Source organism: Zeugodacus cucurbitae, chromosome 3 (genome assembly GCF_028554725.1).
Source record: "Zeugodacus cucurbitae isolate PBARC_wt_2022May chromosome 3, idZeuCucr1.2, whole genome shotgun sequence".
Classification (NCBI taxonomy): domain Eukaryota; kingdom Metazoa; phylum Arthropoda; class Insecta; order Diptera; family Tephritidae; genus Zeugodacus; species Zeugodacus cucurbitae.
Genome location: NC_071668.1, coordinates 51,709,138 through 51,722,602, shown reverse-complemented (window position 1 = coordinate 51,722,602; position 13,465 = coordinate 51,709,138). Strand labels below are relative to the sequence as shown.

The following is a 13,465-nucleotide window of genomic DNA, read 5'->3' as shown; positions in this document are numbered from 1 at the left end:
ATATATATACGGGTCATTTATTTAATTCTTCACATCCGTCAGCATTGGGGAAATAACAGCCTTTGTTCGGATCCGAAAATCCGAGTCAATACCGGTATCGCAGAACCTGCTGTTGTGGGGAATGTACAACAAAACAACCAGAAGGAGTCTCAGTGACCTCTGTACGTCACCGATGATTGTACGATAATGACGTCGGGCAATGGAACCGATGACATGTGTTTGAAAGTAAACGGCTACCTCCTCTACTTTCTCCTACCTCTCTCCCCTACCAACTCCACAGCGACCCTATTTACCAATTGGACGAAAGAGTACAGTGTAGATCTGAACATTTCTGTCGATGACATCAAAATTCCGGCTGTTGTTACCAAGGTACAGAGCTGCAACAAAATTATCAAGTCGCTAGCTGGCAGCGCATAGGGTAAAGACAAAGAAACGTTGTCGGCAACTTACCAGGCTATCGGCCAGCCGGTCACAAACCACACAGCCCATATTGTCCTCCTCCTTGGCCCCTTGTCAATCACCGCTCACCGGACAGCCACAGGTTGCCTATTGATGTCTCGTGAAGCACGCCTACATAATGAGACCGTTACGCTTCCTGTAAAGGAACATAACGAATTGCTCATCAAGCAGTTTTTACTAGGGCGTTTTCATAGGAATCACCCATTAAGTCATTTGCTGGAAGCGGAACCCATGTGCTCACTCTTACAATATGTCGACGACCGACAGGACTTCGGATGCGACTGACTTTGGAGAAGCACTGAACGCCAATCACAGAAGAGTCATTAAAACTGTTCTGGATATTGTAGGAGGCTTATTCAGACTAGACCATGACATGCTCAACATAACTCCTGTTTCCAAAGACCACCACTTACATGCCTCCTAAACCCAACTCATCTAACATCCCTTGCCCTCTGGTACGACCCTATCGAAACAACTAGTTTCCTGGGCCTCCCGTTAGATGACTTCGGTAACAATTAATTTAGGCTTGCCGGTCCAGGCAGATTTGGGTAACCTTTACAACAACTAAAAGTCTGAAAGGCTTTTGCAATTTTTTGTTGTTGTAATCAGGTAAGTATTCCATAAATAGTTTTTAGGGTTGGTACTATTTATAATGGCAGTCCTCACACCAATGAAACGTAGGATCTGCCCTAAGCATAGAAATTCAAATTCCACAGAAACTGTTTGCTAGAGAGCAACACTATATAAATGAAAGAAATATAAGTGATATCTTCTCATAATTAATTATGATTATACCTGCAATAAATAAATTTATTTACGCCTAAAAGCAGACATTAGTAATACTACAAACAGCTGATGCTGCTTAAGGAATGAATTGCTGATCAGCGACCAGTTGTTTTTGATAACCAAAATATATGTATACATACATATATGTGCATATATAAGCAAGTATTTATATAAAATTAGTAGAATTGACAAGATGTTCACTCTGAAAACTTTATTAAAACGAGGTGCAAATACAACGTTTCGCACAATTACAACGGTGAGCAAATAGTGACTATACTTGTTGTACACAAATTACTATAATATCAACTCAATTTGTTATAGAGCAACAGTACATCCACAGCTGTGCGTATTGTCGAGGTTGGACCAAGAGATGGTCTACAGAATGAGCCGAAAATACTACCCGCCTCGGTTAAGATTTCACTAATCGACCAATTGTCCGAGACAGGTCTTCGCACAATCGAGGCCACCTCCTTCGTAAGTCCAAAATGGGTACCACAAATGGGCGACAATGCAGAAGTGTTGCGGAGCATACAAAAGAAAAGTGGAATTAGTTATCCAGTGCTGACACCTAATTTAAAAGGTTTCGAAAGCGCACTCAAAGCTGGCGCAACCGAAGTAGCCGTTTTTGGTGCGGCATCCGATTCCTTTTCAATGAAAAATATAAATTGCACCGCAGCCGAAAGTATAGAGCGCTTCCGACCGGTCATAGAGGCGGCACAAAAAGCTGATGTTAAAGTACGCGGCTACGTCTCAACTGTGGTTGGTTGTCCTTATGAGGGCGCAGTGAAACCAAGTGCTGTGGCAAAGATTGTGGACGCACTCTTTAGTATGGGTTGTTATGAGATATCATTGGGCGACACTATCGGCGTCGGTACGCCTGGTTCCATGCGTAGCATGTTGGATGAAGTGGTGAAAGTGGTGCCGCCAAATAAATTAGCTGTACACTGCCATGACACCTACGGACAAGCGTTAGCCAACATTCTTGTCTCATTAGAATATGGTAAGTTTAATGCATTAGGTATTTTTCATACATACGTGTACATAATTAAATATACAGACGTTGACAAATACTTAAGAACAATGTTGAGTTCCATTAGATAATATTTTTAAGAAAAACACTTGAAGGCCTGGAATAAAAAAGGCTTTAATACTCAATTTGTTCTTAGCAAAACGTAAATTTGTTTGACCAACACGGAATAGCTCTTATATAATATTGTCAACGCATCGTTATTAAGTATTTTTCAGCGGTTATATTTACATCATGGTTGTTTTAACGTATAATTGAAACGAATTCAGGAAATATGCAACTAAATAATGCGTCAAGCTTCATTTTTGCCAGCTTTAAACATTGTATTTTTGTTTATTTCTTTTTACAGGCATAGCAGTGGTTGATTCCTCCGTTTCGGGTCTCGGCGGTTGTCCATATGCGCGCGGCGCCTCTGGCAATGTGGCCACTGAAGATGTAGTTTATATGCTGCATGGTATGGGCATAGAAACAGGCGTAGATCTAGAGAAATTAATAGCGGTCGGCCGGTACATTTGCAATGAATTGGGACGTCAATCCGAGTCTAAAGTGAATCGTGCCTGGAAAGGCGCACAGCCACAAAAGAAATTGTAAATGAGAATTGTTAACAACGCAAAATAGTGGCATTAGCCTTTTAAATTGAAACCGAAACTGCGATAGTGTTGCATTTATCAAACTAGCTTTACTAGTCTATGCATTTATTTTAGTTGTAAAAATAAAGACAAACTTCAATTCAGTAAACAATTTCAAAGTTCAGTATAAGCAAACTATAACTATAATTAATATGTAAGTTTGAACCAACACAACACCGATACCACTGCTTGCAAAGCGACATTAAAACAAGCATATATGGTTGTAATACCGCCAGATTAAAATTTTCGCGCATCTTTCATTGTATACACAGATATATCGCCCGACATTAAGGATAAATTTGCCAAACTACCATTGTTACGTTGCGTTGTATTGCCAAAGCTGGCTTTGCTTGCTGCTTCTTTGCGGTTTACTTGGTTAGCCGACATTTTCATTTTACCTTCGTGTCGCACCACTGTGGGTAACATCGCATTTTCAAGATATTTCTGTATCTTCTTACCGCCAGGAATAGTGACTGGTGTGCGTTCGTCAACAATCTGTAAGTATGCAAAAACAAATAATGCTAATAGTTGAACTCAAAGCTTGCTAAATAGTTAACTTACGTGTTTGAATTCTGACGAAATATATGCCTTTTTTGGCAAACTAGATGTCTTTGTGCCCGTATTTCCCGCCAATGCAAATTTCGGTTGGAAAACTTTTGTTTCTTGCTCAAGTTCACGGAAAACGGTCGCATTATGTACATCAGGCCGATCCGTACGTTGTTTGAGATTTGTCATTAACGGTGTGGTAGCTGTCTTCTTCATATAAGCACCAACAGGACTGACAATATGCGAAAATTGTTTAGCACCAGTTGGCTCTCTAATACGCGTTGGTATAGCCGAGTTGGGCTTTTTAAATAATTCAAATTTGGGCATTGGGCGTAAATCCATTTCGAAACGTTTAGTTTTTTGTGCACTGCTTTGCGGTGTACGCCGTGGTGAAGACAAAAGCTGTTTTGCTGTAATGGAAATTAACCGTTAATGAGTTTTGTAAACCATCTAAGTTTGTCAAGCATACCTTTTGTACCCGTAACAATTGCTGTTGGTTTTACATTGAAAGCCTTTTTAGCAGGCGATGCATGCCGACTATTCTGCTTTTTAGGTGAATAGGTAAATGTTCTTTCCTTCTCTTTCAATGGTTTTACTGTCATTGTTGGTGGAACGACTTCAATTTTTTTCACAACAGGAGTTTGTATATTCAAGTCAACTTTTGATTCCGTAGAAGCCATATATTGCATGCCTTTTTTCATCATATATTCTACCTCTTCCATAGTGTCATTGAAATGTAATGATTGCTCGCCACTTTCATCGAAAGCTCCACCGCAATTCTCCTTATCATTTTCAAATGAGTTTTCCAAATCTACAAAATCGGTACGCTTCAAATCACTGGCAAATTGTTTACTTTTGTATATATCGTCGTCTGCTATATTATTGTGGTCCGTAACCAAATCAAACTCAGACTTTCTTTCAGCTTTAACTGCAATATTCGCATTTGTATGTGTTGCAATCACAACATCTGATTCATCATCGGATAGTAACTCAATAACGCCTACGGAATCATCAATTGATGAACTTGGCGACTGTTTCTCTATATTTTGTAGTATTTTGAGATCATCTTCGATACTAATATTGACTTCAGTTATTAACTGTTGCTGTGGTGCCTCTAGCGTCTTATCAAGGTGAATCAATTCCAGACTCTCATCTAAATACTCAGGCTCTTTCGACACGTATTTCTCGTGTGTATTGGAGAATTTACTAACAGCGCTGTTACCTGTAGTTTCGTGTGCTGTATCGTAGCAGCTTGTAGCTGAAGTCTCACTGCCTTTTACGGCACTTTTGAAACTTACATGCGATGAAACATCACCATCGACACACGAAGAGTTATTGAATTCATCTTCTTCACTACACTCCTCAATTATAGTGGATGGTCGCAAGAGACCCACCATCTTAACAGGTGATGTTTGTAAAGTGGTCTCTCCTAATATAGTTGAGTCCCATAATTTTGACGGCGCTTCTATATCGTCCAGTTGAGTGACGTCAATACCCTTGAGTGGCGTGTCTATTTCTAATTGTTTTTGCTCTTGTACACACAAATCGTGTAGTAAACGTTGAAGCGACTTTGCCTCCTCGTCGATTTCTTGAAGTTCTAAAAATAATTAAATTTAGTGAAATGTGCATCAGCAAAGCGCATATTTTCAAAAATTAATTGTAAATTACCTTTTTTACATGGCGTTTTGAAATCATTTCCACTACGTTTTTTCACATCCTCTACAATTAACTCCTTATCATCACTGTGTATATACTGAAACAAGGTACTGTTTGGATCAGAAGCCGTTTTATCACACATTTTTTCCAAAGCCATGAAACTATCATCGCATGAGCGCTGCCACTGATGCACCTGTTGCTTATCTTCTTCATACATACTCTCATCATATGAAGGCACTTTGGAAAAAGTTTTGTAATCGGTATACTTTGATTTATTGTGCTGAACGGACGGATTTGTATTGATTGGTTTGTTTTCATCATTCTCTATTTCGAACATTTTTTCTTCAGTATTTTGTGTTGAGTGATTGATGTTTTTTTCTGCACAAGAATTTGTCTTTTCTTCAACAAATACTTGTAAATCCTCAGATAGATCAAGACTAAATCTGTCAGACTGCACAGGAGTATTAGATTTTGGTGTTAACGTGCTATTTTTTGTGAAATGGAATTTTGATAAAATATAATTATTTTATTTATTAGAAGTTATAAGCAATGTTAATGTGATTATAAAAAATAAAGTAAAAAAGAGTATTGCATTTCTAAAGAGTCAAAGATTTGGAAAAATTTCAAATTCTATTTAATATACATATGCTAATCTACAGGTAAAATAGCAGATCATTTACTCCATGCTCTCCAATATTTATAAATACAAATTAAATTGACATGCATATATATGCAGTTACCGTTGCATGAAAAGTAATTTCTTGACTTTTGCACGCCAAGCGCTATTTGCTTGAAATTTTTCCAATCCAGACATTTGTAATTAGTAGAGTCGAAAAGAAAACGAACATCCAATATTTGTAGTTTTACAGACACTAACTTCTTTATGTTAGTCCCGGCTCAAAAATATATATTTTCACTGTAATTATTTTCAGCTTATTTACAACTCACAGATAAACTAACGAAATAAACAAAAATTGTTCAATATTTGTAACATTTAAAACATTTAAAATGCTAGCAAAATTACATGAACATGGGAAAGTGAACGTTGAATGAGTTTTGAAAAATGCGGCAACAGCAAATTCAGCGAAAATAGTGAAATGCTACCAACATTAGCATTTTATAATTAGAGTTGCATTTTAACCACTTCTTAGCCGATGCTTACAATTTATGATTAAAATATAATTTAAATATATTTTTAAATACTAAATAATTTTTTAAAATAGGTAATTGAAAAAGAATTTCATTAAATGAAAAGTATACCAATTCTAGAAATTGTAATGAAACTGTTTATCTATCATGCAATATATACCAATATTTTAATATGTGCTTGTCATACACGCTAAATATGGTAAGCTCACAAAAATGTATTTTTCAAATTATTATTTTAATTTATACGATATAAATTTGTTATATTAATCTAAGGAACATTTACATTTTAATTTTTTGTTTGAAGATTTTTTTGATAATTTTTAACGTAAGGTTATTGAGTTACGTTACGTAACATAAACTGTTACGTTGGTTTATATTGAACATATGGAACATACGCTCCACCGGCAATAACTTTTAAAACTTGAATACAATAAATTACACATTACAAATATTTTAACAAAGTCAAATGATAAGATAATAACAGTGTTATTAAAAATGCAGTTTTAAATATTGCATTAATTTGAAGAAGAATTTGAATATTTTAACGAAATTAAAAACAATCATTTGATTATCAAACATTTAAGAGACGAGTTCGTTCAACGATTACATTGCGTCAGTCACGTCGTCCACTAAAGCGCTTGCAACAATAAACTTTCTAGCATTCAGAAAAGTGCACTGTAAGTATTGAGTAAGAAAAATACTATTAAAGGAGGTTACAAAATAAAAATAAATGTAACATATTTATGTGAATAAGTACTTATTATTTTATTTTAGATTTTAACAATGGCTTTTGTAAAAAGCATAAGACAAGCATTGACCTCTATTGCCACCTACCAGACGGCACGTCGTACCAGCTGCCGACAGGTACGCTATTTAATCGTAGGTGTTGGCATTGCTACTACTGCTTCAATCTCCTTTGTGCATTTGGAAGCGGCTAGAAAACGCAAACTAAACACTTCCATTTATATGGCAGAACCAATAACGGATACTAATACGCTGCTTGAAAATGAGGATGATATGCGGTCTCGAATGGAGTTAATGATAATGAAAATTCAAGCAGACGTATGCCGTGCCTTAGAGGCCGAAGAATACGCAGGACAAAAATTTAAAGTCGATCGTTGGCATCGCACCGAAGGAGGCGGCGGCATTACATGCGTACTGCAAGATGGTGAGGTATTCGAGAAAGCAGGTGTTAATATTTCAGTTGTAACTGGCATGTTACCGCCCGGTGCTGTGCAACAAATGCGTACAAGGGGAAAGAATCTTGTAGAAGGCAAAAAATTGCCATTTTTTGCTGCTGGCGTAAGTGCTGTAATACATCCAAGAAATCCACATGTACCAACGATACATTTCAACTATCGTTATTTCGAAGTTGAAAGTAATGGCGAAAAACAATGGTGGTTCGGTGGTGGCACAGATTTAACGCCATATTATTTGAACGAAAAGGATGCGATACATTTTCACCAAACCCTAAAAGATGCATGCGACGAACATGATGCAAGTTATTATCCACGCTTCAAGAAATGGTGTGACGATTACTTCCGCATTACACATCGAAAGGAAAGTAGAGGCATTGGTGGTATATTTTTCGATGATTTGGACACACCCAGTCAGGAGGAGGCATTTAAATTTGTTACCGGTTGTGCGAACTCAGTAATCCCTTCATATGTACCACTTGTGCGCCAACATAAAAACGATGATTATGGAGATAACGAGCGTCAGTGGCAACTTTTACGCCGCGGTCGTTATGTGGAATTCAATTTAATCTATGACAGGGGCACAAAATTCGGTCTCTATACACCAGGTGCGCGTTATGAAAGTATACTAATGTCATTGCCGTTGACGGCGCGTTGGGAATACATGCACACTGTGCAACCAAACTCCAAGGAAGGAAAACTTTTAGAAGTGCTACAGAATCCCAAGGACTGGATTGCAAAAGCTCAATAGATTAAAAAAACAACAGAACTCTACAAAAAAAACCTGCGATAAACTATATCCTACTTGTTAGTGGCCTTCATTTACCTATCAAATTATGTAGAAACTACAATAGAAGTGTTTGTTACGTTTAATTTATATTATGGTGTAATTATTGAACCATATAATATAATATATAGTACGAGTATTTGTTGGTATATGAACAATAGAAGTTAATTGTATAGCTTTGTATGTATTTCAAAGAAAATAAAGTGCGCGTTTTGTAACATTGTAAATACATGTTTTTTCCATGAAGTTCCTATAATATACATATAGTTGGTTGCAGAATATAAAATAGCAGCATCGAAGAATAGGTAATATAGGTAATTCATTAAATCTAACCAAATTTTCTTCTAATTATTAACTATTCGCCAACAGTGGATTATTTTGAAATTTTACTAAATAAATTATCGAAAGCATACATTACCACAGCCAATAAACGAAAATTAAACAGACATTTATACATTTAAAAATTATATTTTTAGTATATGCTTTTGAATAAGGCACAATGAATCTTTAAAATAATCGAAACAATAAGTAGATATAAGAACTTACGAAAAACGAGTGGTCCTTCGAAAAAATCTGAAAATTTTGAAATGAACTGGCAAAGCAGTATTGCGAAAATGTGTGTTGAAAATACCATGAACCGTGGATGAGAACTATCGAGGGCTTCCGAACCTGGCTAATTTTTTTTTTAGATAAACACTTAATTACACTTGTGAAAAATATTATTTCAAGTTCTACCCTTAGTTTTGGCTAAATAGAACAATTTTGGAAACACACTTACTAATGTCGGCGAAATTAACTTACTGAAAGTAATAAATAGTAAAAATATATACACGTATATTTTTTTCACTACACAAATATGGAAAAATATTGAATTCTGGTGGGTACCTTTACAAATGTTGCCAAAACCCACAAAATTGAAATAATGAAATTAATGCTATAAGACCCAATACTACTTACAAGAACCAAATATAAATATTTGATCGAGAAATCTTAACGGTAATTTGCTACGTAAGAATCAACTATGATTACCAAGTCATAGCGATTACTTTAAAACGCCAGAAAAACATTAGCGAAGATAATCAAGGAACGACACGCGCGCTTACCAACGCACAAATTATTCGCATTACTCATTGTTTTATCAAACACTTATTGTCTATAGTGACCAACAAAATATTTGCAATATCATTAAAGGTACTTATTAACACAATGTTATTTAGATAAGATTTGAATTTACGACAAATAAATATTTTCATTTAGAACACTCCAACGGTGCAATATGTTTAAATTTGCGAGTTTTTATTGTTATTAGAGAGCGGAACATTATTTTGCATATACATTTTGTTAGCCACTATGTTGTTTTAACAAGTACCCTATTGACCAGCTGGAACTTTGTCACATGAAGTGACAGAAAATTTGCAACTCCACTTACTGAGATTACCATCTCATTTGAACTGGATTAACTTACATTATATCATACCTACATACATACATGGGGTCTCTAATTGTGCTAACCGCTTCCGCAAGCTTGGGGAGTCTTTGAACAAGGTGTACATTCGATCCCCTAAAATGGGAAAATCATTAGTATTTCTTGCATACTCAAATATTACCTTTGCCAGCAGTGTTTTTGATTTATGTTTTTCTTAACATGTCATTTTGAAATGATTATTATTATTTTTGTTTTTTGTAAATTTAAATTGAAAGAATTTAATCAATCTAAAATTTTACCCGTTCATTATATTACATACTTTCCCCTAATGCGTAAAGCATTAGCTTAAAAATTCTTAGTTTGGAATAAATTGTACTCAAACTGGAAGAAGAGAAAAGAGAATTAAAATGGCGAGTTACTTTCAATACTATTACGGAATGAACATAAATAGTATACAACAATGTAGGAAGTGGGCAATATAAAACAAAGAATTGCGTGTAAATTATTCAAATTAGTTGTCATTACTAGTTTGAATCAATCGTCCCATGTACCCGCATAGGAGTGACTAACTCGAAACAAATTACTCACTAACTCTCCAAACCTTACGTACATGAAGACGTCCGGAAGCGTTTTATTGCATATACACACAACCACAGCTCAGGTTTTGATCTGCACAGTATGGTTTCTCCCAAATGTGGTATTCCAAAACAATTGGATACGCGTTACCGCAAGTAAACACAATTCAGTCTCCAATTATTTTTTACTTACTCTTTGCATTTTGGTTGTTCATCCTTACATTAGGGTTGCGATTATTTTGTTTTATATGTTTAAATTACATATTAATATAAATTATTACAATTAAAGTAGCAAACAAAATTTTAAATTCAAATATCTAACAGTGTACCTGTCATTTTGCACACTAATCAAGAATATTTATATCTTATTTAAATTTTTAACATCCAAACATAGCACTTAATGGAAATTATGGATGTGTTTCTAGCGAAATAGAAATAGTTCGTATGAAACGTTACATTAAAAATCTCAAGAGTTTTTGACTAAAAATGGCTATTTTATACATAATGGGTAATAATATTTTCACTCAACAAGTACGAATTGCTACTGTGTATATTGGAATTTCAAATATTGTTTGCCTTGATATTTTTAAACTATTACGACTTAAGCGTTTGTACTATGTATAATTAATTAAAATCAGCAGAGTTTATCTTGTTTAGTTAGTGCCAACAAATAGATTCGCATTTACTGTCAATATTTAAAAATTTCTTTGAAAATCATGAATAATTATGAAGTTCAAACGCTAAATCGAAAGAGTTGTGTTCAAATATTGAAAGTGGAACAAAAAGTATACTATCCAGTTTGTAATATACAGTTTAACCTCAACGCCACCATGATTGCTGTCCATCATTGGGATTTTGTCCATTCTCACCGCCACCACGTCCAGTTAAAGAGGGAGGTGGAACGCTGAACATATCTTGTGGTGGCCGGAATTTTTCTTCATGCTCGTCATCATCGCTTTCTCGTTTTATACCAGTCGTTTGATAAGAATTCATGGGATAAGTTGGATAACCGTCGTCTATTGGTTCCTCCTTGATCTTTATGTCAATATCACGGAAATCAGGTTTACGTTCTTTAACATCACGATCTCCACGATCACGCTCCTTGTCACGACGTTCACGTTCACGTTTCTTATCACGCCTCTCCCTGGATGAATCTCGCTCCCTTGACTTTGAGCGTCTCTTCTTCTTATCCCTGTCGCGCTCACGCTCACGTTCACGTTCTTTTTCGCGTCTATCCCGTTTTTCGAATTCATCATATTCACGTTCACGACTACCTGCACGTCGTCGCCTACGCTCACGAGATTTGCTGCGCGAACGTCTTGAACGCTCCCTTTCACGTTCTCGGATTCTTTCTCTAGACCGTGAGCGTCGCCTTACGGCATCACCACCTCCGAAACGATTACGTTCGACAAGTCGTGCACTTTCGCGATCCTCACGTTCCCGCTCTAGACGATATCTTTCTCGTTCTCTTTCGTTATCCTCCCTACCAGAGTGCTTAATATTAACATCATTACCACCTCGTCGTGTTCCTCCTAAGCCACCACCTAAGCGTCGTGGCAACCATCCTTTTACAGTGCGTGCGCGCTCAACATCAACCAATACTCGTTTACCATCGATTTTCTTACCATCAGCATGTTTGTATGCAGCATGCATATCTCTTTCGTGTTCATATTCGATAAACGCATAACCTTTTGGTTTACTTGATTCCTGGTCAGATATCATAACTATTTTCTTAATGGGTCCATATATTTCAAACTCACGTCTCAGTTTCGATTCAGATGTATCATAATTTATACGTGCTATAAACAACGTACGAAAAGGATCCTCCGTCGAGTTTTTTATCTCTTGAGGATCCCATAGTGCGATCTCTCGTTCCAATTTATAGGCAACTTGTTCGGCCTTTTCTCTACGCCGACGGTCTAATCTTTCTTGGCGAGTCTCAACACGCTTTGCCGGCGGGGTATCTTTTGGATCTTCGAACTCACTAAGAAAACCTCCAATACCAAGGTAGCCACGAGACTTCTTTTCATGTGGTAACTTATCCACTGGCGGCATATATGGTATTGGATCACGTGCGGCAAATAGAGCCAAAAGATTCGGCGGTAGATATTGTGTCATTTTGTCTATTACCTTGTTTCGTAGTCCAACGAAGAGTCCAACAATACAAACCTAAATACGAAATGAGGTTAAAAAATTAATTTCGCTATTTTTAGCTATTAATGAGGAACCTTGCCTTAAACTTCCATGCAGTAAAATTAAAAACACAGTCGCAACGTTTTGCAATAACGATGTTATAAATCCACTTTTAATTTATCCTGTTTCCACAGATTTTATGAAATTCTGTACTAGATGGTATTTTTGCTTCAGCAGATTTTTTTAACAAATGGCGTACAACTGGAAGCTTGACGTTTACACCAAAGGGTTGCATTTTGAATGACTGCGTTACAATCAAGCATGCCGTATTTTCAATGCATCCCTCAGAAAAACCGTGTTCAAACATGCCAATTTTTATTTCGTCTAACAATACAGAGCAATAATATTGTTTAACCCTTAGTTTCAAATTCCGTCGCCCGCCTTAAGTTTCTTTTAATTAATAATAATTTATTTCAAATTATAAGCAATAAAAAATATATATTTTCATTGTCTTTTTTTTTGACAATAATTTGTCATTCCAGCTATTTTTACCATTGTGAATAGTAATACATACTTTGGTAGCACTAACTCAAGCGGCGATAGAATTTTTAACGAGGTATCCGCATACTCACTTGATCAGAGAATCAATCACTTGATTGCGAGAAATTCTCTATCCAAACATTCCCAATAAAATTAGATGTCGGTGAAAGTCGAGAAATACTATAAACCGCGCACTTAAACTTTATGGTAATTCCTTAGATTCGCGTAGGGTTCATGCCTTACGATTTATATAACGTACCATTTTTATGTCTTAATCTCTTTGAAAGGCATGACTTGCTGGGCAACAATTTATCATTTGAGCCATTCCAATTGTTTCATTGGAGATAGCGATTATACCGTTTAATGATAGTAGCTGTCATCGATTGGCTAACTGCTATAGACAAGCCAATCGAACAAACTTTCCTAATTTCCATACAAACTGGCAGCACTGAAATCGAATTGTATATACTTGGTCGCACTGAACTCTTCAACCACCGTCTATGTCTAACGTTTTCTACAACAAATTTAATTTTTATTAAAGTTTTTTATTCAATAA

The 13,465-nt window shown here is 36.0% G+C and overlaps 4 protein-coding genes across 8 annotated transcripts; 2 read left to right on the top strand and 2 right to left on the bottom strand.

Moving 5' to 3' along the window:
- The first annotated feature begins 1,342 nt into the window (after positions 1 to 1,342).
- Positions 1,343 to 3,013, top strand: LOC105217075 (hydroxymethylglutaryl-CoA lyase, mitochondrial). The gene is made up of 3 exons (XM_011191895.3): positions 1,343 to 1,501; positions 1,567 to 2,245; positions 2,622 to 3,013. The coding sequence occupies exons 1-3, from the start codon at positions 1,439 to 1,441 to the stop codon at positions 2,861 to 2,863; spliced, it is 984 nt and encodes a 327-aa protein (XP_011190197.1). The 5' UTR covers positions 1,343 to 1,438; the 3' UTR covers positions 2,864 to 3,013.
- On the bottom strand, positions 2,927 to 6,188 carry LOC105217076 (uncharacterized). 5 transcript variants are annotated; one of them, XM_029043373.2, is made up of 5 exons: positions 6,052 to 6,188; positions 5,116 to 5,588; positions 3,917 to 5,044; positions 3,463 to 3,857; positions 2,927 to 3,396 (listed from the first exon to the last, which is right to left on the bottom strand). In XM_029043373.2, the coding sequence occupies exons 2-5, from the start codon at positions 5,438 to 5,440 to the stop codon at positions 3,139 to 3,141; spliced, it is 2,106 nt and encodes a 701-aa protein (XP_028899206.1). In that variant the 5' UTR covers positions 5,441 to 5,588; positions 6,052 to 6,188; the 3' UTR covers positions 2,927 to 3,138. The 5 variants fall into 5 exon arrangements, with proteins under 5 accessions (XP_028899206.1, XP_011190198.1, XP_011190200.1 ...); XM_011191896.3 differs by having other exon boundaries at positions 5,844 to 6,169; XM_011191898.3 differs by having other exon boundaries at positions 5,950 to 6,168.
- A 456-nt stretch (positions 6,189 to 6,644) lies between these two features.
- Positions 6,645 to 8,462, top strand: LOC105217074 (oxygen-dependent coproporphyrinogen-III oxidase). Its single transcript, XM_011191894.3, has 2 exons — positions 6,645 to 6,929; positions 7,027 to 8,462. Exon 2 carries the CDS (start codon positions 7,036 to 7,038, stop codon positions 8,197 to 8,199), a length of 1,164 nt encoding a protein of 387 aa, XP_011190196.1. The 5' UTR covers positions 6,645 to 6,929; positions 7,027 to 7,035; the 3' UTR covers positions 8,200 to 8,462.
- Positions 8,463 to 9,064: 602 nt separating this feature from the next.
- On the bottom strand, positions 9,065 to 12,669 carry LOC105217073 (U1 small nuclear ribonucleoprotein 70 kDa). The gene is made up of 2 exons (XM_011191893.3): positions 12,470 to 12,669; positions 9,065 to 12,405 (listed from the first exon to the last, which is right to left on the bottom strand). The coding sequence occupies exon 2, from the start codon at positions 12,352 to 12,354 to the stop codon at positions 11,056 to 11,058; it is 1,299 nt and encodes a 432-aa protein (XP_011190195.1). The 5' UTR covers positions 12,355 to 12,405; positions 12,470 to 12,669; the 3' UTR covers positions 9,065 to 11,055.
- Positions 12,670 to 13,465: the final 796 nt, after the last annotated feature.

What these genes read in the sequence shown, in the direction of transcription:
- LOC105217075 (XM_011191895.3), top strand. Translation starts at nt 1,439, where the DNA reads ATGTTCACTCTGAAAACTTTATTAAAACGAGGTGCAAATACAACGTTT. An exon ending in CGTTTCGCACAATTACAACG is followed by an intron (nt 1,502 to 1,566) that starts GTGAGCAAATAG and finishes AATTTGTTATAG; the next exon opens with AGCAACAGTACATCCACAGC. An exon ending in TCTTGTCTCATTAGAATATG is followed by an intron (nt 2,246 to 2,621) that starts GTAAGTTTAATG and finishes TTCTTTTTACAG; the next exon opens with GCATAGCAGTGGTTGATTCC.
- LOC105217076 (XM_011191896.3), bottom strand. Translation starts at nt 5,917, where the DNA reads ATGTCTGGATTGGAAAAATTTCAAGCAAATAGCGCTTGGCGTGCAAAA. An exon ending in CAAAACGCCATGTAAAAAAG is followed by an intron (nt 5,045 to 5,115) that starts GTAATTTACAAT and finishes AATTATTTTTAG; the next exon opens with AACTTCAAGAAATCGACGAG. An exon ending in AATTGTTACGGGTACAAAAG is followed by an intron (nt 3,858 to 3,916) that starts GTATGCTTGACA and finishes TTTCCATTACAG; the next exon opens with CAAAACAGCTTTTGTCTTCA.
- LOC105217074 (XM_011191894.3), top strand. Translation starts at nt 7,036, where the DNA reads ATGGCTTTTGTAAAAAGCATAAGACAAGCATTGACCTCTATTGCCACC.
- LOC105217073 (XM_011191893.3), bottom strand. Translation starts at nt 12,354, where the DNA reads ATGACACAATATCTACCGCCGAATCTTTTGGCTCTATTTGCCGCACGT.